General features: G+C 47.4%; 1 protein-coding gene across 1 annotated transcript in view; it reads right to left on the bottom strand.

Annotated features, from left to right (window-relative positions):
- The window catches only part of BPI (bactericidal permeability increasing protein), a 30,380-nt gene extending 18,342 nt beyond the window's left edge, over positions 1 to 12,038 (bottom strand). Inside the window, exons 1-5 of the mRNA XM_063091834.1 lie at positions 11,906 to 12,038; positions 8,944 to 9,058; positions 7,538 to 7,666; positions 5,908 to 6,069; positions 4,733 to 4,796 (exon numbers count right to left, since the gene is read on the bottom strand). Coding sequence (XP_062947904.1) covers positions 4,733 to 4,796; positions 5,908 to 6,069; positions 7,538 to 7,666; positions 8,944 to 9,058; positions 11,906 to 12,035 — 600 coding nt within the window. The 5' untranslated portion in view covers positions 12,036 to 12,038. The remainder of the gene's footprint in view (positions 1 to 4,732; positions 4,797 to 5,907; positions 6,070 to 7,537; positions 7,667 to 8,943; positions 9,059 to 11,905) is intronic.
- Positions 12,039 to 25,884: the final 13,846 nt, after the last annotated feature.

The raw sequence follows: 25,884 nt of genomic DNA, 5'->3' as shown, positions 1-25,884 counted from the left end.
TTTGCCCATTTTTTAATTGGGTTGCTTGTTTTCTTCTTGTAAAGTTGTTTGAGTTCCTTATATATTCTGGATATTAATCCTTTGTCAGATGTATATTTTGCAAATATTTTCTCCCACTCTGTTGGTTGTCTTTTAACTCTTTTAATTGTTTCTTTTGCTGTGCAGAAGCTTTTTAGTTTGATATAATCCTATTTGTTTATTTTTCCTTTGGTTGCCCGTGCTTTTGGGGTCGTATTCATGAAGTCTGTGCCCAGTCCTATTTCCTGAAGTGTTTCCCCTATGTTTTCTTTAAGAAGTTTTATTGTCTCAGGGTGTATATTTAAATCCTTAATCCATTTTGAGTTGATTTTAGTATACGGTGAGAGGTATGGATCTAGTTTCATTCTCCTGCATATCGATATCCAGTTATCCCAGCACCACTTGCTGAAGAGGCAGTCCCTTCCCCAGTGAATAGGCTTGGTGCCTTTGTCAAAGATCAGATGACAGTAAGTGTGTGGGTTGATTTCTGGATTCTCTATTCTATTCCATTGGTCAGTGTGTCTGTTTTTATGCCAGTACCATACTGTTTTGGTTATTATTGCTTTGTAGTATAGCTTAAAGTCAGGTAGTGTTATGCCTCCAGCTTTATTTTTTTTGCTGAGCATTGCTTTGGCTATTCGTGGTCTTCTATTGTTCCATATAAATGTCTGAATAGTTTTTTCCATTTCTGAGAAAAATGTCTTTGGAATTTTGATGGGGATTGCATTGAATTTGTATATAACTTTGGGTAGTATGGACATTTTCACTATGTTGATTCTTCCAATCCAAGAGCATGGAATATCTTTCCATCTTCTTGTATCCTCTCTAATTTCTCTCAGCAGTGGTTTGTAGTTCTCATTATAGAGATTTTTCACCTCCTTGGTTAACTCAATTCCTAAGTATTTTATTTTTTTGGTGGCTATTGTAAATGGGCAGGCTTTCTTGATTTCTCGTTCTGCGTGTTCACTATTGGAGAAAAGAAATGCTACTGATTTTTGTGTGTTGATTTTGTATCCTGCTACTGTGCTGAAATCATTTATCAATTCCAACAGTTTTTTTGTAGAGGTTTTAGGCTGTTCGATATATAGGATCATGTCATCTGCAAACAGGGACAGTTTGACTTCATCTTTTCCAATCCGGATGCCCTTTATTTCCTTCTCTTCTCTGATTGCTCTGGCTAGTACTTCCAACACTATGTTGAATAGGAGTGGTGAGAGTGGGCATCCTTGTCTAGTGCCTGTTCTTAAAGGAAAAGCTTTCAGCTTTTCCCCATTCAGGATGATATTGGCAGTGGGTTTGGCATATATGGCTTTAATTATGTTGAGATACTTTCCCTCTATACCTAACTTATAGAGGGTCTTTGTCATGAATGAGTGCTGAACTTTATCAAATGCTTTTTCAGCATCTATAGAGATGATCATATGGTCCTTGTGTTTGAGTTTATTAATATGGTGTATCACATTTATTGATTTGCGTATGTTGAACCAACCTTGCATCCCTGGGATGAATCCCACTTGATCGTGATGAATAATTTTTCGTATGTGTTGCTGTATTCTGTTTGCTAGTATTTTAGTGAGGATTTTTGCATCTATATTCATCAAGGATATCGGCCTGTAGTTTTCTTTTTTGGTTATATCTTTACCTGGTTTTGGTATCAGGATGATGTTCTGACTTGCGTATTTGGACTCTATTTCCTATCCTGATGTGGAACTTTGCTGATGGGTATTTATCTTTTCTTTTTTTTTTTTATTATTAATATTATTTTTTACATTCTAGGATGTTGTTGTGGAGCAGTTGGGGGGGAGGGGGAGAGGGGAAAGGGGAAGGAAATGGGATGGAAGGAGGAGGGGTGGGATTGAGGCCTGTGGCACCCCTCTCATTTTGTTTTCTATTTTATAATGTGGGGTTTTTGTTGGTTATTGTTTTGTTTTTATTTATGTGTTTGTTTTTGCTGTCTCAGATCCTTTGTGGAATGAGGTGGTAAAACAAACAAACAAGAGATAGGCAGTGGTCAGCCTTCCCTTATCTGAGCTTTTGGGAGCAGGGGGCGGGTTCTCTGCTCAAGTCTGGGTGGGCCAGAGAAACCATTCCGATACCTGCTCCCATCCCCGTGACTCACAGTAGAACAAGTTGTGAGGTGTGTTCCACATGGTTCCTCCAAGAATCACCAGCAAGACTGAGCCACAGCTGCCCACAGCAGCAACCCACTCAGTAAAGTACGTTTCCCTGGATCCCTTCCCCACCCTCTCATTGTGCTGCCTGGGAGCCCCTCCCCCCAAATACTTGCACCCAAATCCTTGTCTCAGCATCTGCCTGGGGGTGCGGAGCCCAAGCAGTCACCTCCACTACTCCCAGCACGTGGCCAACACCAGCCCTTGCTTTGCAGCCCAGATCTCCCCACTGGGCTCCAGTCTGGGGGCCCAGCTGCTGCCTGGACAACTGTCCCCGGATGTCCCACAGGGCCCCAAGGCTGGCACATCCCAAATCAAACTCCTCAGGTTCTTATTCCTCCTTAGGATTGGCCCCACCGTCTGCTCAGAGGTCACTTCCATATTCTGCTGCCCCTCCTTCCCCATGTCAGTCAAGTTATTTTACCTGGGGAATGAAGGGAGACAGGAAGGTGGGGGGAGAGGGAAGGAGGGAGGAGGAAAACGACTGGCTTCCCTCGAGTGCATTTCTACCAGATAAGGTTCTGGAAGTTCCAAGAGGAACAAGAAAGAACATCACTCCCTGAGGAACACCCAGCTCTTCTCCAAATGGCCCAGGCCAAGAGGTAAGCACGGCTGGCTGCTGAGGCCCAGCTGGACCCCTAGGCTGCCCCTCAGGCCTTGCCACCCAATGCTGCTCACCTGCAGGCCAACAGATGGCTCCAAAGCATGGCAAATCGCCTCCCTGAGGGAGCCAGGCACCTGCCACCCCCTCCCTGCACACACGCTTCACACAGGCTCAGGCTGTCCTTCCTCCAATGCCCACCCTGCACACTGAGCTCCTGGGGGCGGACTCCCCAGCCGGCGCCTCCCTGCGCCCAGCCCCTCCTGGCATCATGACACCTCCTTTGCTCACTCAGGCAAGCACTCTCTCTTAAACAGCCCCTTGTCTGATGAAGAGCTTCCCCTCTGGGCTGGCCGGTTAGCTCAGCTGGTTAGAGTGCAGTGTTGATAACACCAAGGTCAAGGATTCAGATCCCCATGCTAGCCAGCCACCAAAACCTTTTTTTAAAAAAAAGAGCTTCACCTCTGAGGTGAGTAGCCTGGATTTGAGTCCCAGCACTATCACTTCCACTTTCTGTATCTCAGTTTACCCGTCTGTAAAATGGGGATAATTAAGACATCTCTCTCACAGGGGATTAAATGCTAGAATCCATGTAAAGAGTTCTTGCATAGTGCCAAGCCCGTGGCAAGCACAGCGCATGTGGGCCGTCATCCTCCCCCGTCACCAGCACCTTCACCAGCAGCTGCATTACTTATTACTTTTTAGCTTGGTTGCTGTAGAAGGGCCACTTTTAGGTAGTACCAAGAAGTAATCATTTTAATTGTTCTAAATGTTAATGTATCTTAACATTCCGCTCAGGCTGTTACTTAATTAAACAGACAGTTGAGCTGTGGGGAGCCAGCTAGGGGGTGAGCACACTGTGTGCATTATATCATGAATCCTGACAACACCTAGGTGGAGAGGGTATTAATGTCCCCATCTCACAGATGGTGAAACCGAGGTTCAGAAAGGTCAAGTAATTTGCTCAAGATTACTTCACTCTTTAAGTCCCGGAACTAGGACTAAAACTCCAGGATTCTAACCCTGAAACCCATTCTATAATCCACTGTGTTACACATCTTGACAACCATGCATTGATTTTTCCTTTTTAGACTTTTGACACAGTATTTTCAGATAAATTATCTCACTTGATTGATGTCTTCCTACCTGCGTGTTTAGTGCCTTTGACTAGGAAACCAGCAACTTCCACCTAGAAGACTACACAAGCCTCGGTGGCCTCCCTGCCCTCAACTGTGGCCCCTCCAGTCATTCTCACAGTGGACAGAGATCCTGTTCTAAGGCACAGACCTGGCTAGGTCACGCATTTGTCTAAAACCTTCAATGGTTTCCCCATTGCCATTTGAAGAAAGCCCACACTGATTTGCCCTTTGAAACAGGTCCAGGTGGTTCTTGGCAGCTGGTGGTTAATTAATGGAAAACCAGCCCAGTGAATAGCCTCTTAGGTGAAAAAGCTGGCTTGGGGGTCTCGGGGTGAGGGCAGGGTCGGGGAGCACTGGCAAGTGCCTGTCTCTTGTACCAGTTCCAGTGCCAAGGAACAGGCTACAACCAGTGTTGGGCCAAAGTTCAGACCTGCAGCTTCATCGACAGTGTATGTTCTGGGTGGGGTGGGGATGGGGGGGAGGAGGCCAGCAGGGCTACGGGTGGAGAGGTTGGCAGGGAGAGGATGGCACTTTTTCTGTGGGGAGGAAGAACAGAGGTGGTTCAAGCAGGCATGCATGAAGGCTTGCTGTGGGTGTGGGAAGTGACCCTTCCTGTCTCTTGGCGGAGTCCTCAGTGAAACATATTTGACTGGTGTTTAGAGCTGGATCTGTGGCTTCCAAGGGCTCTAAGGACTGCCAAGGGGCCCGAGGAGAGAACGGAGGTGTCCTGTGACGCAGGAGGCATGTGGTTGCTGAGGGCCCCTCCCGCTCTGACCATCAAGGCTACCCTGAGCCCCTCCTACCTTGCTGTTAATGGTGTTTCGGAGTGAAGACTCGATTTTTTTGTGGAAGATCTGGATCAGCCACCTGGAGATTGATATGCGAGGACATATATGAGATGTCCCTGGGCTGGATTCAGGAAACTGCCTCATCTGAGAAGCTTTCCTTTCTCCTCCAAATAGGCCACAGCTCCAGCTGTGCACACCCCATGAGGCATTTCTGCCATTTATGGAGTTATTCCCTCAGCAGCTGTGTGGCTGGGCCCCTGCCCCGATCTGTGTTCTGCCCTTCATCCCACTACAGTGCCTTTGCATGTACTGTTCCCTCTGCTTCAAATACCCCCTGTCCTCAACACCTACCCAATTAACTCCTACGTATTCTTTTCATCTCAATTCAAATGTCATTTCATCAAGGAAGAATTGGCCAGCCCCCAGACTGGTCAGGTCCTCCTGTCCTATGCATTCGTAGCACTCTGTGCCTCTTTCAGTTCTTATTTCCTTCTGTAATTATGTGTGAGCCACTCATTAATGCAATGATTTGTCTTCCCCACTGAGCTGCAAACTTTAAGAGAACAAAGCTGTACAGCTAAGAGTCTGGGGTCAGATAGTCCTGGGCTTGAACACTCACTAGCTATGGAAACCCAGGTTATTTCCTGTCTTCTCTGTGCCTTAGTTTTCTCCCCTGAAAATGGGGAAACAATAGACCAACCTCACAGAGTTGTGTGGATTGAATAAGATAATGTGTGTGCTCAAAACAGTGCTTGGTGCATAGTAAGTCTCCCATCAATTTTAGCCATTACTAAGTGTTTATTTATCACTGCTGTTTTCTGAGCATGTGGCACAAGCCTGGTGCGTAGCTGATTCTCAGCAGATATTTGGTGAATGGATGGATGGATGAATGCCAATAGATTTGTGATGAGCATCGTATAATTTAGTGCCTGTATAAAGTGCTTAGCACAAGCCTGAGGCATAGTAAGCGCTTGGTAAAGTCTGCAGGATGAATATTGAATGAACAAGTTATGTCTTAAAGAGGTGCACTGTCTGCTGCTTCTCTGAACTCCTACCCCCTCTCCCACATTCAAGGTCTCTGAACAAGGCCTGGCATGGAGGTGGCACTCCAGATGTGTTTTCTGAGTAAACGGATGATGGGGACGATTATTCTTTAGGTCCCTCCTCCCCACAACCCCAGGGGATCATACCCCAGACTGCTGCCAGAGATGTGCACATGGACGCTGTTGATGTGGTTGCTGCAGCTGGAGCAGTTGATGGTGGCCTGGCCTGAGGTGGGGTCACTGCCCAGCTTCAGATCAGCTGAAATGGAGACACCATCTACACTCAGATCCAACCTGCCACTGGCTTTGCTGAAGGAAAACAAAGAGAAACAACTTGGAGCAAACACATTCTTCCCGTTGCCATTCAAACTTCACACAAATGCTAGAAAGTAGATCTGGCTATCATCCCCAGTCCAGGTGAGGAGGTGGAGTTGAGAGAGAAAAGGCAGCTTGCCAAGGTCACACAGCAGCTGAGTGGTAGAGTCAGAATTCCAACCTGAAGTCTGAGCCCATTCGTGTCTGCCTGGCAGACCCTTGCTCTCAACCCCCGCCTCAGCCACCGCCCTTGCTGTGTGGCTTTGGGTATGTTTCTTAACCTCTCTGAGGTTCCAATTCCTCACCCAGACCCTGGACCAACAGTCAGACACCAGAATGTGTGTCTCAGCTTTGCTATTTAAAAGGTAGTTATTTGGGGTCAATGACTTTAATTAACTAATACCCCCATTAATTAATTAATGAGGTTAATAACTTCTCCCTCAGGGATGAAATGCACTTTGGATAAGACAGTAGACATGAATGTAATTTGTCAACTCTTCTATAATGTAGTGAAGTATTGTTATGTTGTACGTGTGTGTGATCAATAAGTAAAATGACAGGCACAGAAGAGCCCAGGTAAAGAATTAAATAATTCTTATTGTGGGGAGCAGACAGACCCAGTAGTTCTTGTAAGGGAGGACAGACTCACACCCCGTCTTCACCCAAGGTGGCTTCTCCTCCATTTTCTCACCAGATTCCCCATAAAGATGTTCCTAAGGTGATTGGTCTGGGTCACTGTGGTAAGAATCCAATATTTAGATTTAGAGTTATAGTTTGAATGATTTGCCCAATTTCTCACCCCTCTCTGCATCCACACCCTATCCATTGCCTATCATAGGGATGCGGAGGGTGCATTTCCTTGTTCTTGGCTTTGGGCTTGGCCATGCAGCATGATTTGCCCAAGGGTATATGAATAGAAGTGACTGTGAGCCAGCTCTGAGCCTAGACCTTAAGAGGTTCTATGCATTTCTACTTTCCTTTTTTGTACTTCAGCTGTCATCCAGGATGTGCCCGGGGTAGCCCGCTGGTCCAAGGAGGAACAGACGTGTAGAGCTGGACCTCCTCAACTGAGCCCAACCTAGATCAACTGAACCACAGCTGACACACAGATATATAAGTGACAGTATATGTTGTTGTTTTAAGCCACTGAGTTTGGGAGTGTTTGTTACACAGCAATAGCTAACTGATAAAGGGAGAAAATTTAAAAGTCCCTTAGCTTTCCACCCGAAGTTACATGCACCAACTCAGCCTTGCCTGTGTCCTGCACTGAGATGTGGACAAATGCTCAGCTATTGACTGAGGCTTATGTTCCATCTTCTTAGGTGAAAAATTCCCCTGGAACCCAAGGCGACAAGTGGTGGTGGGCAAGGCAAAAAAATTGGGTGTTCCTAAGACCCTGGCTCTAATCTCTTCCAAATATCATGAAGAGCTCACCCAACAAATACCAAGCCCAGAAACGCACATGAAATTCTTCCGTGCTTTCCATTTTCCACTGATCTTGATATTGGTGTTGCTGACGGAGAGCTTAAGGCCCACATTGGGCACCAGTCCTATCTGGGAACTAGGAAGCTGGAATTCGTGGATAACCATGCTGCAAAGGAGAAATGTTCAGTCAGCCTCCTGGGTGCCCACACGAGGACAAGGTTAATAATTAATGCAGACTCATTCCTCCCACCCTGGTCCTTCACCCACCCCATTCCAGGAGGAGCCAGAGGCTATGAGAACAGCCTTGACAAATACATGGGCACTGGAGGGGCTTTGCAGTCAGACAAATGTGCACTTGAATCCGCTCTTCAATACACTATTGTGTTACCCTGGGCATATCATTTAATTACCCTGAACCTCAGTTCCCTTCTTTGTAAAATAGGCACATAATCTCTCTCTTGCAGAGCAGGTGACAATCAACAAAGATAACCGATGTTATGCCATTGACTATACTCACTGTAAAGGGGAGGGATGTGTGTCTTTTTCCACTATCATAGCCCCAGAACCTGCTGTGTCATGTAGCAGGTGCTCAAAATACCTGTTATATAAATGGGTGCATAAAATTCTGTAGAAGACTTTTATGGATTTTATGCCCAGCATCCACACACCCTTCTTGTGATAACAGAACTGCCATTTTATTTTGGGGGAGCCCTTCCCCACATCTCTTCCCTGCCACTCCAAAGAAAGTGGACTTCACCTCCACCTTCAGGGGGTGGAGCTTGCAACTTAGGCTCAGCCAATCAGTGTATTCTATTCCCCTGACCATGGCGATTGGCTCAGGAGTGTGTACATAACCTAAGATGAGCCAATCAGAGTGAATCAGCATTTTTACTTGGGTTCTAAGGAGGTGCTCTACTTCCAAGGACTGAGGGTGTTGGGATCAGGCCAGAGATGCTAGTGGCCATCTTGCCTTTGGAGGGGGCCATCTGCCTGAGAAGTAGGCCTGTGTACGGATGCTGAGAAATGCCAAGAGAGAAACAGGGTCCAATGACATTTGAGCCTGCCTCAAGAGAAACCTGAAGCCAGACTGCTCCAGGGACCTTTCAGTCATGTGAGCCAATAATTTCTGGCTTAGGCCATTTTGGATTAGGTTGTCTGTCCTGGAAACCCCGTCAAATCTCAACTGATACATGGGCCTGGCACACAGTTTTGGGATTCATGAATATCCCCAGGGAGTCATGGTGAGTGCCTGAAAGACAGTTTTTGTGGTTTCTTCCATGCTCAGCTTGTGGGGGTCATATCCCCTTGGGCTGTTGTAAACACTGGCTTTGGGATTCTAAATTCTTTGGATTAAGGAGCTTGTGGCTCTATGATTCCAGGTCTTGGTGGCCCCAGAACCCTGCAAGTCCTGCATATTGAGGATTGAGCTCTGACATGCCTCACCTGTAAAAGCTATAATGCCCTTTCCCAAAATGCTTGACCTTAAAGCTTCCAGAGAAATCAGGAATCTTGATCTTCTCCAACTCCTTCCGCAGCTTGGCTACTCCCTGCTGGTGGGCTGAGAGGAGAGAGTAGGTGATGGTCAGAGGCACAGCTTGTGAGTCAGGGCGGCAGGGCAGGGCAGGCTCTGGGCCCTTGGCCTCCATCCATAGCAGGGACAGTGGGACTGGAAGGGTCTAAAACAGGGGTCAGTTAAGGTTTTCTATGAACGGCCAGATACTAAATATTCTCAGCTCTGTGGGTCACATTGTCTTTGTCACAACTATTTGACTCAGCTGTCATTGCACAAAGCAGCCACAGACAAAATGTAAATGAGTGAACGTGGCTGTATTCCAATAAGACTTTTCTTACGGACACTGAAATCTGAATTTCACATCATTTTCACCTGTTGTGAGGTAGTTTTCTTTTGATGTTTTTCAGCCATTAAAAAATGTAAAAACCATTCTTATCTCCTAGGCCGTACAAAACCATGTGGCAGGCCATTTGGCCTGCAGGCTGTAGTTTGCTGACCGCTGGTCTAAAATGTCATCCCCTCTCCCCCTCCCTGCCAATTGCTCCACAACAGCATCATAGAATGCCAAAGAATAACATTAATTAATAAACAAACAAAAAAAGAAATTATTTAATTTTCAGGGTCCAATATATGTCAAGTAAATCACCAATTTCCAAAAACTTTAAAAAATAAAATAAAGTGTCAGTCCCCAAACACCCAGTCACACATCCTACACATGTTTATTGAATGCCTGCTCCATTCCTCGCCCTGTGCTATGCCCCACAGACACCCCACCTGTCTGGCTTTTGGTCTCTCTCCACAGGACCTTTGCATGTGCTATTCCTGCTGCTTAGGAAATGCTTCCTTCCCACATTCACTGGTCACCTTCTAGCAGCTCGATCATCGCTTCCTCTGAGAACATTTCCTGACCCAGCAGACTAGAGAAACCCCCCTTGTTATCATTCTCATGATTCTGTAGACATCTCCTCTGGAACCCCCATTACCCTGTGTAATTATACATTTATTCACATGACTCTGATTAATGTCTGTCCCCCCCACTGGATGTAAAAGTCCCCCAATGTCAATGGCAATGTCAGCTTTATTTACTAATGTGTCCCATACATTTACTTCGTATCTGTTGGATGGATAAAGAATGCTGCAATGGCAAGCATTCTACCGTCAGCTATCATGTGGCTTACAGCATGAAAGAACCAATAAAAGGCAAACATGTAAACTGAGAAGGTGTTTGTAGGAAGATGAGGGAGCCCAGGCTTTGTGTTTTCCAAGAGCCAGTTCAGAAATAATAACAACAACAATAATAATAATAATGATAACAAACATTATCAAACTCTTACTCTGTGCTGGGCACTATTCTAGGCTCTGTACAGGTATTAAGTTATTGAATCTGAACATTCTTAGGAAGTAGGTCCTGTCTTTACTCTCATTTCACAGATGAGGAAGCTGAGGCTCAGAAAAACAAGGTGCCTTGCTTAGGGTCACACAATTGACGAGTGGTGGAGGCAGGATTTTGAACCCAGCCCTTCTGGACCCAGAGCCCATACCCTGGGGTAGGTTTCTGGGGGTTCAAAAGTAAACAACACATGCATAGTCACCGCCTGGAGGGAAAGGAAAACGTGGGATGGCCAGGATCTGTAAGTTGACAGGGCCCAGGCCTGGAAGGGTCTCAAATGCCATGTCAAAAGGTCAGGATAGCTTCTCAAGGCACTAGGGAGCCACTGAATATTGTAAGCAAGGGGGAGAACATAAACAGATTTGCTGCATTTCAGAAAACTCTGGCTCTCACATGGGGCACAAGTAGAAGGGGAAACTGAGGCTGCTATGACAGAGCATGAGGACTTCTGGGCCTACAACCCTCAGCTGAGCCTCTGCTCCCAGGAAGCCTTCAGGGCCACTCCAGCTCTGGGTTCAGAGCAGGGCCATAGTGCTTCCTCCTAGCTCATGTGGGGCCTCCTGTCTGCACCTCAGGGATTCAGTGATGTCCTTCCTGGCTGGGGTAGGAATTCAGGGGTGCGATACCAGGTCCCTCTGAGTCTTTTCCTGTTCCCCAGAGGCACACCAGCTGGTGAGGATCTGCCTGCCCCTTGGTCTGATTTCTCTGGGGCTAGACATCACCCACTGTTCTGCAGTTCGTATTTCTGCTACTGGGAGGTGGCATCGAGCAGCCCTGCAGTGGGCCACCAGACAAGATCGAAGCTCAAATTCAGGCTGCCCATTTCTTGCATCCCCCCTCGAAGTCTCAGGTTTGCTCATCTGTAAATGTCCATAGTAATGGTGTGTCCCACCCAGGGTTGAAGTGAAAATAAATGAGATCGTGTGCATACAGCTCCTAGCACAGTGCCTGGCACAGGTCAGAGCAGATCAGCAGGGGCTGTTTCCGCCACTCTTTCCTCTGTCTGGACCTGGATGAATGGCCTAGGGGGACCCTCTCTGGGTCACCCAGGAGGTACTGTGTGTGATATGGCTGCCAGCCCCTGTACTGGGGGAGACCACTAAGGAGGGCCCTCCCTCCGCTCCCCTCCCCCCTGCTCAGCCTCCTCAGCATCTAGAGGCCAGGCTAGTGAGAACTGGCTTTGGAAAGAAGAGAAGGGCCTAGAAGCCTGAGGTGGGGGTTGAGGAAAGGGAGGAAGGAAACCATGAGGACCCTAAAGGGCCTGAGCACTGAACTTGGAGTCCTCCAGACCAGCACTCCATCCCAGCTCAGCTGCTTCCCAGCCTTGTGATCTCAGGCAACTCACTTCGCCTCAGTTTCTTCATAGGTAAAATGTGGGGTAAGGGGATCTAACTTGCAGAGCTGTGAGCACGCCGTGTGCTGGATTTAATGTGCTACCCACAGCAGGTGCACAGTAACTGCCCTCAGGGGAGGGAGAGGAGAGAAGGAAGGCATTCAATTACCGTAGTCCAGGCCCTTCTGGGAGATCCTGACCACTAAGCCAGGGTTGGTGGCCGCTGTCACGGCTGTGCCCATGGTGGCCAGCACCACCAAGGTTGCCCATGTCCACATGTTGTCAGGGTCCCTGGCCATGTCCTCCCTCGTCCTCCAGAGTTGCCACGCCTCAGGCCTTGGAGGGGAATCAGGGCCCTATGAAAGAGCTGGCTGGGGAAATGCGAGTCAGTATGTGGAAAGGAGGAAGGAACTGAGTCAGTCAGGGGTGGGAGAGGAGGAGGGAGGCTGCGGTTTCCCCATCACGATTGCGGCCACAGCCCCAGAGGCAGCCAGAACTGGAGCCTGAGAGCCACAGGCACGTGTATGCATGTAGGGCGGTTCCCCTCCCTAAGCCCCAGCCCCCTTCCTGAGCCCCCACCCAAATCCCCCCACCTAAGGACTCCTTGAAGCTGTCTGGTGGGTCCATCAGGGTTCATTATATTTTTCTTTCTACTTCTGATTGTTTTGGTATTTTTCATATTAAAACATTTAGGAAAACATTTTCTTGTCTTGAGATGCAGTAGTGGTGATGATTTAGTGCTTGAATTTTGGAGTTTAGTATCTTGATGTGATTTTAAATCTTAGCTTTGCCACTGTATGGTGGTCTGACCTCAGGCAAGCTCCTTAACCTCTCTGAGCCTCAGTTTCCTCTTCTGTAGAGCGGGGAGAGTAACAGTACCTTCCCTCCCTGGATTGCGTTGAACACAGAATGAGCTTTAAACCACATGCAGCAGTTTGCACCATGGCCCACATAATAAGCATCCACATAGTAGCTATTAATGTTACTTGGACTTCAAAAGTAATCCACGTTCATTGGCTAAAATTTGAGAGAAAACCAGGAGAATAAAAATTACATGTAATCCCCTTTTCCAGAGACAAGCAGAAGTGTATTTTAGAATATTTCTTCTCTCCCTCACCTGTTTTTGGATAGGCATAGGTAGATAGTTGTTTGTTTTTTAACAAAAATGGGATCACACTGGCCAGTTTCGTAACATTCCCTTTTTTCCACTAATGAGATCTAGCGAACAGTCTCCCCCAACATTAAATAGTTCATCGCTCCTCATCCTGCAGTTTTTTTAGCCAAGCTTTTGTTTTCATACATTTTTACCCTTTCCTTTGACGGATGCAGACCTGAGGCTTCACAAGGGGAGGTGTCCTTCCCACGGTCATGCATCAAGCTGCTAGCTTAGCTGGGGTCCAAATACAGTCTGTCAGACACCCCCACAGACAGAGACCTGCCTTCCAGACAGGTCTCTGTCTGCTCAGACCCTGCTCCTCCCTTTGCAGCAGCCTCAGGCCCTGGGTGAGCGGGAACCCCACTGGGCAGCTAGTTAGGTCTCCATGGTGATGAAAGGAGTGGGGCTGTGGAGAGGGGGTTGGCTTCTTTCCTGCTGGTTCCCCATCAGCCCCCTAGTGCCTTGTCTTCCCCACTCTGATTTTTTGAAACTCTAATGAAGCTTACTGGGCCAGAGGACATGAGACCTCCTGAGGCTTTTTTTCTTTCTTCTTCTCTTTGCCCGGTTCTAAAAGGGTCTCCCTTCCTCCTCCCATCTGCAACAACAGGAATCCTCTGGCTTGCTTAAGAATGAAAACAGTGGCCATGCGCAGAGCATCTACTATGTGCCAGATGCTTTACATGTATTATCGCCAAGCCTATAAACAACCCATGAGAGGGGGATGATTATTCCCCATTTTGGAGGTGAGGAAACTGAGTCACAGAGCAATTGAGTCACTGTCATGGTCCCTTTGCCTTTCAGGGAGAGAAAACGTTCCCCCCAACCTGGGGCAGTTTCCAGGAAGACTTGCCACTCTGGGTCCCTCACCCCAGCTCTTCCTTTCTTCAAACAACTTGGGCCCCCAGAATCAGATATCTGTGTCTGTACAAGGAAGACAGCTCTAAGTAGCAGCCAAAACACACAGATTGATGACTGGTCATACAGTTAGATTTTTGGAAAATTACCTTGCACATTTTTGAACACCTCCAGCTCTTACTGCCCAAAGTTCCTGAGTACCCCAGGCCCAGGCAGATGCTGCAGCTGTGAGGGTGTTAGTTAGGAAAGGAGCATCAGAGTGAAATCACATGGTGATGTCTTCCATTGCTATGCAGTTAGAATCTTACCACCAGCTGGCAAGTATCTGAACAAGCCACCTCCCACTGGCTTCCCCCGATGGCTCATGCCCAGCCAAATCCAGATGAGCCTATCAAGTGACTCTCTCTCCTTTTTGGCACTGCCACGGGCCATGGTCCCATTGCTTCAGATCTGACCCTGTACCCTGTATCAGTGACAGTATCATCAGCCAAGTATCAGAAACCCCCAGCTCACATTGACTTCAACAGTAAGCACATTATTGTCTTGAGAAGAAGTCCAGAGGGAGGACAGGTTTGAGATTCTGGTTGATTCAGCAGCTGAAAGTCAGGACCATCTCGCCATCTCTCTGCCCTCCCATCCCAGTGTCTCAGATTTGTCCTCACACTGGGTTCACTGCAAAATAGCTGCAGCAGCTACAGCCTCACATCTAAACAGGCTTCTTTCCACACATCCCCCTCATCTTCCCCCTCCTCCTGCTGTTTTTGTGGGGTTTTTTCCCCCCTAAGATTATTGTAAAATATTTCAAACATATGGACAAGAATAGACTACATAGGTTTATAAATCTTAATATTATGCCATTTTTTCTTCATATAGTTTCTTTTAGATCGATGAATTTGATACAGGTAGACATGTGTAACCAGGACCACATTCAGGATGTAGGAGAGTTCCATCATCCCCGCAAACTCTCTCCTGCTATTCCAATTCAGCCTGGCTTACATCATAAGGAAAATATACATATTATCTCAGTAGGAAATCATAGATGCAGTAGATCAAGAGTTGGTTAATTCAGGAGCTGGTTCTGTGCATTTTTCTGCTCTTCCGTCCTTAGGCTGTCATTTTTTCCAGAGGAAAGAGCATTGGGTTTGGAGCCAGGCAGACCAGGGTTCATCAGCCCAGCCATGCTACCTACTCTGTGTGAGTCTGGTCAAGTTCCTTGACACTTCTGAAATTGGATTTCTCATTAAAGATGGGGTTGTTCTGAGGATGAAATGAGATGAATGAGACAGGTATGAATCAATTTGCATGGAAAAGGTGCTCGGGAAAGAGTCATAATTCAGTCTTCATCACCTGCTGGCTGGAGAGTTTTGGAGCCTCCAGGAAAACACACTAGGGATGCCACAAACTGAGCTCGTGGTCCTCTGGCCCCCAGATTTGGGCAGGATAAGTGCTGAAATGGAAGAATCATGGCTCACTTTGCCTCTGTGACCCTTCCACTCAGCCAGGTTCCAGGAGGAGGAACAGCTGCTCCCTTTCCTCAGCGAGCCTCCGGTAGCACAGCAGCCAGTTAAGGGCATGCTTTGGAACCTTACAAACCTGGGTCCAAATCCCAACCCACCTGCTGTGTGACCTTGAGCTGGTCCCTTAACCTAGCTGAACCCCAGTTTCCTCATCGGTCCCCACACTCCATCCTCAGGCACGGGTCCTTTGCTAGATCCAGATGCTCAGGTTTAACACGAGGCCATCCCTGTGGCCCTGTAAGCCTCTCCCTCCCCTCAGCCCTGGACTCTCCAGCCCTTTTTCTTCTTCACCTGCCTGGTCCCACCTCCTCTGCCTGTCTGGCTTCCAGTGTGTGTTGTCCGGTCCTGGGTTGGCGATGCAGGTGTAGGACAGGCTCGCAGTGGATCCTGAGGGTGAAGGGGAGGAGAGGAAAAGGTCCTCACAGAGATCTGGCCACAAGGTGCAGTATGTGAAAGACAATCAGACATTTGTACCATGGGAGAAACTCTTGAGAGGGTGTCTCCCCTGCCTTGTTATTCTGAAAAAGAGTGTCTGTCTCCTTCTCAGCCTGGAGTCTCATAAAAGGACCCCACTGAGTAATCTAGTCCTGGAGATTACCAGCCTCCAAGAGGAGCAGCCTGGGGGCAAATCATTCTCATCACTATCATTATTGCTGCAGTCCCAGATGGAACACAAGACATAGTCAGAACCCAGAGTGTAAATTCCAGACGGTAAGTGTTCAGCACTAAGAAAGACAAGCTCAGCCTGGCCTGGCAATCCCCCAGGGCTTCCAGGAGGAGGCGGGACTTGAGCCAGGTCCTGGGTGGCATGAGCTCTGCACAGAGGGAAGTTTCTGGGAAGAGCTGAAGGTGGAGGGAAAGGAAAACAGAAAGCTAGGCAGCGCTCTCAGCGGGCAGTGGAGACAAGGAGTGTCTCTCTCCACTTCTCCTTTTTCTCGGGAAACTGAAGAGCTTCGCCTGTGTCACAATGCTGGCTCATTGCAGGGACCCTGGGAAGAAGAGCAACACAGCAGTTGCCAAATGTTTAACGGCCTCTGACACCCAGAGCTGTTTCCTCTCAGCCATATTAGGAAATAGGCGTGTGCTCAGCCGAGCCCCAAAAAGCCAAAGTTTTGTCCTAAAGAGAACTTTGCAGCTAGACAGCTGCTCCCTGCCTGGCTTTGCCCTGTGGTGGCAAGTGCACAGGCTGGGGATCCAGGCAGGCTGAGATCAGAGTGAGTCAGTGAGGTCAAGCCCTGGCTCTGCCTGTACTTGGCTGTGTGAACTTGGACTAGTCTTTGCTCCTCTCTGGGCTCCAGGGTCCTCATCCATAAGAACAGCCACCATCTTTGAAGGGCTTAATCCATGCCAGAAACCAAGCCACGCCCTTTGCTGACATTCCGTTTTAATCCTTACCCAACCCTGCAAGTAGATACCACGGGCTCCATTTCACAGATGAGAAAACTGAGACTCAGAGAAGTTATGTAACTTGCTCAAGGCCACACAGCTGAGATGGGACAAAGGGATATTGAGGACTTTAAAATGAACGGAGGGACACTTCTTGTTGGGTTATGCGATGGTGACTGTGGAATGCCAAGATTCCTGGCAGTAACATGAGAGACATTTTTCAGGAAATGACAAAAAACCAGTGACACTCTTAATGTGGCCATGTTTCTACCCACAGGTTGGTGAGGTCCAGAAAAACTCCAGGGACCTGTCCTTTCAAGCTCCTGTGACAGTGACCATGCCATTTCTTCCATCCAGAGAGTTTGTTTCCATAAGTGGAGAACTCCTATACATGCTTCACGGTCCAGCTCAAATGTTACCTCAGGTGGAGCTTTTCAGGTACTCTGGGCTCCCTTCAGAGCCTGTCTCTATAGTTGCCACCCTGTGTAACTGTCATCTGCTTATTTGTTTATTTCTCCATTTTTCAGAGGGTTGGGAGCACAGGCCCTTAAGTCAGCTTGACCTGCGCTCAAATCCCACTTCTATTGCTCACAAGCTGTGTGACCTTGGGAAGGTCATTAACCACACTGAGACTGTTTCCTCTTCTGTAAAACACAAACACAAATAACAATATCTACCCTGTGTGGTTAGTGTTAGATTAAATGAGCTAATGCATTACAGCCTATAGTAGATGTTCAATTATGGTAGGCATTTTTATTATAATTTTTGGCTGTTAATACTCTTAAATTGCTTTTCAATTTTTTACATTTTGAGATAACACCAGACTTACAGAACAGTTCTAAAAATAGTACAAAAATCCCTACATACACTTCGCTCATATTATCCATGTTATTAATATTTTACATTTGTCTTATCATGATATATGTACATATATATGAATATATATAGTGTAAATGTATTGTATACTTAAATATTTTTAAAAAATTATTTTCGTGTCAGTGCAGACACAATATTTCAGTGTGTATTTCCTAAAAGCAAGAACACCGTCCTGCATAATCACAGCACAAACATTAATACAGCCCTACCAGCTAATCTACAGATCCCATTCACATTTCAGCCACGGTACCATTAATGTCCTGTATAGGTGCAGGATTCAATTCAGGATCTCCTGTTGCAGTCAGCTGTCATGTCTCTTCAGCCTCCTTAAGCTGGAACTGTTCCTGGGTGTTTCTTATCTTTCATGACCTTAACATTTTTGCAGAGCACAAGCCAGCTGCTTTGTAGAATGTTCATCAATTTGGGTTTCTCTGATTTTCCTCAGAATTAGATTCAGCTCATGTACTTTTGGCAGGGAGACCACAGAAGTGATGCTGTGTTCTTCTCAGGGCATCAGATCACACAATGTCAAAGTCCCCTTACTGGAGATCTTAACCTTGACCGTATAATTAAGTGAAAGTAGGATACATGAGGAGGGGGCCAGCAGGTGGAGTCATTGGCCAATGGGTGCTAGGGTGGGATTCCCACTGAACTCGCCTGATTCACCCAGAATGGGGTTACCAGGGCAGCAGGAAGGCACCCAGGGGGCTCAGGGCAGTGGCTATGTACCAACTGGCAACTAGTATGGCCATAGCCAGGCCCGTCCTTAGGGTAGGCAGAGCCCTGGGCAAACCATTCTGGCAGATTTCATGTGACCCCACAAAAGTAACACTGCACTGGCCAGCAGTCATGACCTGGCCCCAGGACCCCAGGTCATGAGGACCTCAAAGGATAAGTCCCACAGCTCTCAGGGTACCTGGTAGACCCCACCCTCAGGGTAGTGGGCTGGAAAGTGCCCCATAGGGGATAAATGGGGACTGAGACCCATGTGGATCAGGGCCTGGGCTTGGGGTACCCACACAAATGATACTGTCACCCTGGCCAGTTCTAGGTGTCAGATGGGACTTAGAAAGCTTTGAGGAAAGCACTCCAAATTTCAGGGTCCCTGAGGCATGGGGGGCTCCTGAAGCGTGGGGCCTGAGGCTGCCCAGATCCAAGGGCAGCACTGGCCATATCAGTGCATAGTGGCTGCTCCAGCTTTGAGTCAACCCTGCCTGGGGTGCCCTCCCCAGTTCCACCAGTTCTCCAAACCCACCAGAGGTCACCTTCTCCATAAAGCCAGACCCCCTGGATGTCCTCCTCGGTTTCTCCTCCTCTCTCTCTGCCCTTTCCATTCCCTTAATTACTCTGAGGTCCAGACCTCGATTCTTGCCACCTGGCCTCCTGATGGCTGCTCTGGCCTCATCACAGATGCCCAGTCCTCATCACAGATGCCCAGTCTCCAGGACTGCCACTTCCATCTGCCAGAGAGATCTATATGAAGCCCCACACCAGCCCCGTTCTTTGTTGTTTAATATTATCAAGGGACAAGGCTCATCCCCTCAACCCTGACCCTCCATGCCCCCACCCCAGCAGTTCTCAAATTGCAGCTTCACTAGAATCACCTGAGGGCTTGTTAATATGCAGATCTCCAACCTAAACCCCATGCCCCAATTCTAATGTAGAAGATAGGTCACAGGGCTTGGGAATCTCCCTGTTGATGCTGTACCTCAAGAAACACTAACTTAGAGGAATAACCTTGAACATGGAAAGCTTTGTCGGGCCTCCATGCTTTGGAGTGTGCCATTCCCACCACCTGTGTCCTCCAGGAAGCCATCCCCGCCTCCGTCCCTTCCATGCCATCCTATGTTTATACCATGCAAAATTTACAGCTGTGGCATGTCAGGCCGGGGCCACAGGGGCAGCTATTACTCTTTGTTGGGGGATAAATGCTGACTGTGCAGCTCGCTGCACCCCACTCCCACACCTTAGGAAGGGTCACTACCTCAGCCATTCTCAGTTTCCTCATGTGTAAAGTGGGATGGCAATGGAGGAGTCAGTGTGATAATGTGTACATAACACTCAGCAGCTGGTCTGGCACTTAGTAGGTACCCATAAAGGCTTGGTTCCTTCTTCTTTCCCTCTGGGAACTCCAGTTCCTCCACTGACCAGAGCCATGGGCGAGGCAGGAAGCCTGCCCTTCGGTGGCTCAGAGGACTGAATACATCCAGCCTGGGAAACTGAAGGGGGCTCTCCCAGGCCAGGAAGCTGCAGGACTCGAGCCCTCCTTCCTCAGCCAGGGCCAGACGCTCCCGCATAGGGGAAGGAAGCGAGGCTCCCCGGTGCTCTCCCTGCCCCCTCAGACAGTTGCCTCATCATCCTGAGTCCCAGAAACCTGTGCCTGGAAGGTCTGTCACCATCAAATAGCCAGTGTCCTGGAGGAGGGTCTGACCAAGCTACATAGATACCTAATGGAAAGCTCCAGGTAACTGGCTGCAGGGCAGGACCTGGAGCAGGCTGTGTGACCAGATGTGCATCTCTGGAACAGTCCTTCTGACTGCTGTGTGCAGGATGTATGGGTGGGGTGGGCAGCACCAAAGGCTGGAGACTGAGGAGACTGGTGCTACAGTCTGGGTGGGACACCATGCAGCCAGCAGGACTGCTCCCCCAAGCTGGCATCTGCCATGGCCCAGGACAAGCTTGAAGGAAGGGCAGGCCAGGTGGAGGGAACAGCTTAAGCGGTGGCACCGAGGGTGAAAGTCCCCAGGCGGCTGGAGTGTGGGATGCAATGGGGGAAGGTGGTGGGGCTGGGCCAGGGGATCATGTTTTGTTCTTGTTCTTGGAGGCCGGTGAACCAACCTACTATCCTCCCATGATAGTAGTTAGATCTGCAAAGCACTGACTGAGAAAAAGAAACTGCAAACCTAGCAACTCTCTTAAATTAATTTGCGTGTTTTTAGTCCCCAGTTTATGGACATTGAAAGGAAGAGCCAGTGGCATGTTTGATGACATTTGATAGTGTTTGGCTAGAGGGAAGTTGGAACAGAATGCCCAAAACTTGCCCTGCTGGTTTCTGGCCACCTGCCCCCCACTATACCTGGGGAACTCAATCCACAGAGAAACAAAGTACTGATTCATTGGCAGCTGGGCTGGAGCACAGAAGACAGAGTGGACCAGGACCCCCACTGCTCACCTTTCCCTGCACACTCCCCAGCCCCACATGGGAGAGAAATCCCAGCAATGACCAATTTGTGTGGACAGAGAGAGAGAGAGAGGGAGAGTGAGGTTGGGCTTAGTTTACTGGTCACTGGCACACAGAGGATGAACAGAGAGTAAGGGCACTTAGGCCTGTGGCCTTTTAGCCACAGGAACTCCTGCCCACCAGAAAACAAGGCCCAGTCCCTGTCCTAGAATCCAGCCAATTGGAGCAGCAATTCCAAATTCCTAGGGGAGAGAGGAGCCGGGAGAGCAGAGAGGCAGGCAGAGGGTGGAGGACACCAGCTGGCCTGCAGACAATGCTCTATGGGTACGTGGGTCTGCAGACCTTGCAAAAGAATTCAGAGCCTCCACCCAGCCTCCACTGTGAGGAAACCACAGCCCAGAGGCCAGGAGTTCCTTGATGGACAATTGGAGATATTAAAGGATTTTGAGCAGATAAGATGTGCTTTTATTATTATGTGACATTTACTGAGAGCAAAGCACAATGCTAAGAGTGCATCTCGACTAATTTTAATAAGGTTGATTCTGTCTTCTGGTTAGAGATCTGGAGAATTTCCTGTGATTCCATAAGTCAAATGATATCCTTTCGATAAATTACTTTTCTGCTCAGATCAGCCACAGTTGCTTTCTGTGCCTTGCAATTAAGAGCCCTGGTTGGTACAATTGCCCTTAGTTTTTTGTGTGTATGTGTGCTGTACGCAGCATTCATGTAAGGCTTGAGTAACAGAGGTGACCACGCATGAGGAGGACCTCAAAAGGCAGTGTCCTGGGGTCTGTTAGTCTGAAGGTGGAGGCTTCCTTCCTGAGAGAAAAGGAAAGCAAACATTTACAAAATGCTCCCATGTACATTTCATTTGTTCTGCTCCACCAGGGAAGAGCCTAACGGTTGCATTTTAGAGATGAAGACATTGAGGGTCAGGATGGTTGCCGAGGCCTCCTAGGTACTAACGGGTAGAACTCAGGACAAGTCCCAACACTGGTTTCCTCCTGCTGCACCCACTGTCTGTTCCATGGGATTCACAGAAGTACCTTGAGGAATAAATGGGTTGGAGACAGGCCAGGTGAGGACATCAGAAGGGATGGAGTGCCAGTGTGGGGTGCTGTGACTTTTAAGAAAAAACCCTGGGTGGGCTGGCAAACACCACCCTCAGCCTCATTCTATCCCTGCCTCGCCAGCACATCATTGGATTCTGACATGGGCCATCCATGGCCTCAGCAAGGAATCAGTCCACAGGGCACCTCAGAGGGCCCTGCCATCCACCAAGAGCCTACTACACACCTTGCCCTGTGCTGTAAACCCCCCAAGGAATTTACAGCAGTGTGGCTCTGTGCCCTGAGGTTGCTGCCAATCCAACTGGGGACAAGACTACCACTGTAAAATGAAGCCACCATTGCTGGGCTTCTACTGTGTGCCAGGCCAGGGCTGGTGACTGAGTTAGAGTCTGGCTTTGTCGACTCAGCTTCTTCCTCTCCCCTGCCCTCTGAGGAGGGGGCTGCAGGGTTTCTTGGCTTCTGGGTGGCACAACAAGAAAGAAAGGAGAGGGGAGAGGAAGACCAAGGGTCTGGGGCTAGCTCTGGAGGACAGCTCCATGATCTACAAGTGGACAATGGGGATTCTTAACCTGTTTTATTCTCTGATCTGTTCTAAGAGCCTAGAACAGCATCTGGCACGTGGTAGGTGCCCAATAAACACTTGTGGGCTGAATGAAGGGAGTTTGGAGAAGGAATGATATCAAAGACATGAAAGCAATTGTGTTGAGGCAAGTGAACGACTGAGGGAAACAGGGACTATTTCTTTAGAATGTGCATCTTCCCTTCAGGATGCTCAAAAATACAAGTGTGTAAGTCATTTAAGCATTATTTGGGGGGTGTCAGTATTGTGATCCTGTGACCATCACATGCCCTGAGATGAGACCAAGTAAACTCATTCATCAGCAGCTGGATTTTCATAACAATCCTCCTAAACATTTACTGAGCATGTAAATGATGCCAGATACTGCCCTAAGCTCTGTGCACATGCGTGCATGCATGTACGTGTGCACACACAACATCACAACATCCCAGTGAGGTAGGCACTGTCTTTATCCCCATGTCACAGAGGAGGACACAGAGGCACAGGAGGCTGAGTAACTGGCCCAAGGTCACGCAGTGGATAAGTGATTAAATGGGAGTTCATCTAGTGGGCACCAGAGGGCACCCTCTTGACCTTACCCTCATCCACAAGAGCCTGGGGAAGTGGAGGAGGGGCAGACAAGTGGGAGCCACTGATTCAGAGAGGGTCAGGCTGTCTGTGACATTTGAAGGGGGTTTCTGAGTCTGAATTTCATCCCCCTTTTCCATTCTCCCGCCTTGTCTGCATACGGAGGAAAAATAAACGTTGACAGGATGTGGCCCAGGGTTCATCTGGGGGCTGCTGTTTTCCCAGCTGTGGACTGGCCACCTCCTCCCAGCCTCCCTGAGCCAGCCCTGGACTCCAGTGGTTCCAAAGAGCCAGGACAAAGTGTGGTCATCGTGGGAAAATTAAAAAGCAGAGAGAAAGAAAATAAAGATCAGCAGGAACCCTTCCACTCAGACAGACTTGAGGACACCATTCCTGGTGTTTATCTAGAAGTTTTTCTTTCTACCAGTGTGTGCATGCGTGTGTGCGTTCACGTATACACACATATGACTATTATATAGTTGTGCGACATGGATATTCATTTGGCAATATTGTGAATGATTTTCCATATCATTAAATGGTCTTATACAACATATTTTTCTTTAGTTTTTACATTGTTGGTTTATTTTAATTTATAAAGGCATTCTATGCAACACCCTTTATAGTCTGTATTCCTTATCGAGGTGTAAGTTACATACAGTAAAATTCACCCTTTCTAGCATATACATCTATGAGTTTTGACAAACCCTTAGTTGCGTAATCATCGCCATCATCATGATATAGAACAGTTCCTTCTTCCCAAAAAAGTCCTGTGTGCCCGTTTATAGTCAACCTCTCCCACCACCTCAGCCCCTGGCAACCACTGATGTCTTTGTATTTGTATAAATTTGCCTTTTCCAGAATGCCATATAGATGGAATCATAAAGCATGCAGCCTTCTGAGTCTGGCTTCTTTCACTCAGCATGTAGTGCACTGAAGTTTAACCATGTGCTACATCTATCAGTAGTGTTTCTTTTTGTTACTGAGTAACATTCCATTGTGCGGATGTTCCACAGTTTGTCTATCCACTCACTAGTTGAAGGGCATCTACGTTGTTTCCAGTTTTGAGTAATTATGAATAGAGCTTCTATAAACATTGTCACACAGGCTTTTGTGTAAATATAAATTTTTGTTTCTCTTGAGAAAGTATCTAGGAATGGGATTGCTGGACCCTGTGGTATGATCCTAAGCGTATGCAACATCATTTTTATTTTTAGCACAGAAAGTGAATTGTATTTTATTTATGGTTGTCTGATACCATTCTAAAAAATTCAAACGATATAGATGAACGGCTAACAGCTTGATATATATACTTTATTCTTTGCACTGAATCTATGAACATACCTCTGGATTACATAAAAAAGATTGTACTTTAAGATTAAACTTTAGAACAAAATATAGGAGAGCATCTTTCTGGAAAGATTCTTTAATGAAACTTTTCTTAAATGAGATACAAAAATTTAAACCATAAAGGAAATATTTGATAAGTTTGGCTACATTAAAATTAACATCTGCTCATCAAAAAATCCCCAGTAAATGGATGAAAAGATGAGTCACAATCTGCAAAAAGATAGTTGCAGCACATTTCACTAACCAAAGAGTAGCATGCATAGTATAGAAAAATGGCTATGAATAAGAAGAAAGAGACTAATACATAACACAATAGAAAAATGAGCAAAATGAGCTCAAAAGCAAAAAACATTAGCAGGAATTTCATAAAAGAAGAAGCAGAAATGATCCATAAACATGAGGAAAGATGTTCAACCTCATTATCAATCAAGGATGTACAGATTAAGACCCAATGAGATATCATTCTGTACCCACTGGATTGGCAAAAATTTAAAAGTCAGACAGCACCAAAGGATGATGAATGTCTGAAGGGAGCTGGTGGGCACGTAAATTTTGGAAAACAGCTTTCCATTATCTTCAGTAAAGCTGTGGGTACTGTGCTGTGATTTCAGCATATATGTGTATGTGCTTCCTCTCCCAAGTTTACCCAAAGAAGCCCTTGCATCTGTGTATCAGCAACACACAGAGAAATACTCACAGAAACATTGTATACCTGGAGATGACTCAAATAGGCATGAACAGTAGAAAATAGACACATTGTAATATACAGTCATACCGTGTACATTGTCACCTGCAGACAATGAAATACTATGTAGCAGTGAAAATGAAAGAACTGGGGCTTGTGCCACCCCAGATGGATCTCAAATACAGAATGTTGAGGGAAAAAGCAAATCACGAAGAGTGTATTCAGTCTGACTCCATTTACATGAAGTTTGAAAACAGACGAACCAATCAGATATTTTGTTTAGCATTTTATATATAAGGAGTCAAACTGCAGAGAAAAACAAGGAAATGGGCTACGTTGGGTAGGGCAAGGCTTTGGGGGAAGGGGGTGTATTAACCATGTTTTTTACTTTCTGTATCTTATGATGTTTTGACATCTTAAAAATCTCACTAGCTAGGGAGAGACCGCCCTACCAAGGCTGGCTAATTCTCAGAGATAGCAAAGGGCTCAGCCTAGACCATGCCTTTCTTATGGAAACCAACCCATCTGAAGTCTATACCCCCAGCCACCCCCTTTATCTGACTGTCACACACCAAGCCAACCTTTCCCCTGTCCTAAATCATCGCAGGGCCACATACCAGGCAACCAGAGACCACCCCTATAGCCTGGAGCCTGCCAGAATTATTTAAACTAGCCAGTCCTAGAATGTTAACTCTGCCCTGCAGTGCCTGTCCCATAGAAACCCCAGTGAACTGTGGCCGAGGCCCTGGCTCTCACTCCTGCTTCTTCCTCCTGACCGAACCTGGTACTTCCCCATGTGGCCCTGCATGGCATGGTGTGCCCGCTTCTGCTGGGCACTGTAAGTAATGAATTCTTCTTTCAATGACATTAGCCTCTCCATGTGGTCACTCAGTCACCTCCATAAATTAACATCCCTTGGTACAATTAT

The sequence above is a fragment of the Cynocephalus volans genome, chromosome 1, assembly GCF_027409185.1.
Source record: "Cynocephalus volans isolate mCynVol1 chromosome 1, mCynVol1.pri, whole genome shotgun sequence".
NCBI classification, from domain to species: Eukaryota; Metazoa; Chordata; class Mammalia; order Dermoptera; family Cynocephalidae; genus Cynocephalus; species Cynocephalus volans.
This window is presented reverse-complemented; position numbering and strand designations above follow the sequence as displayed.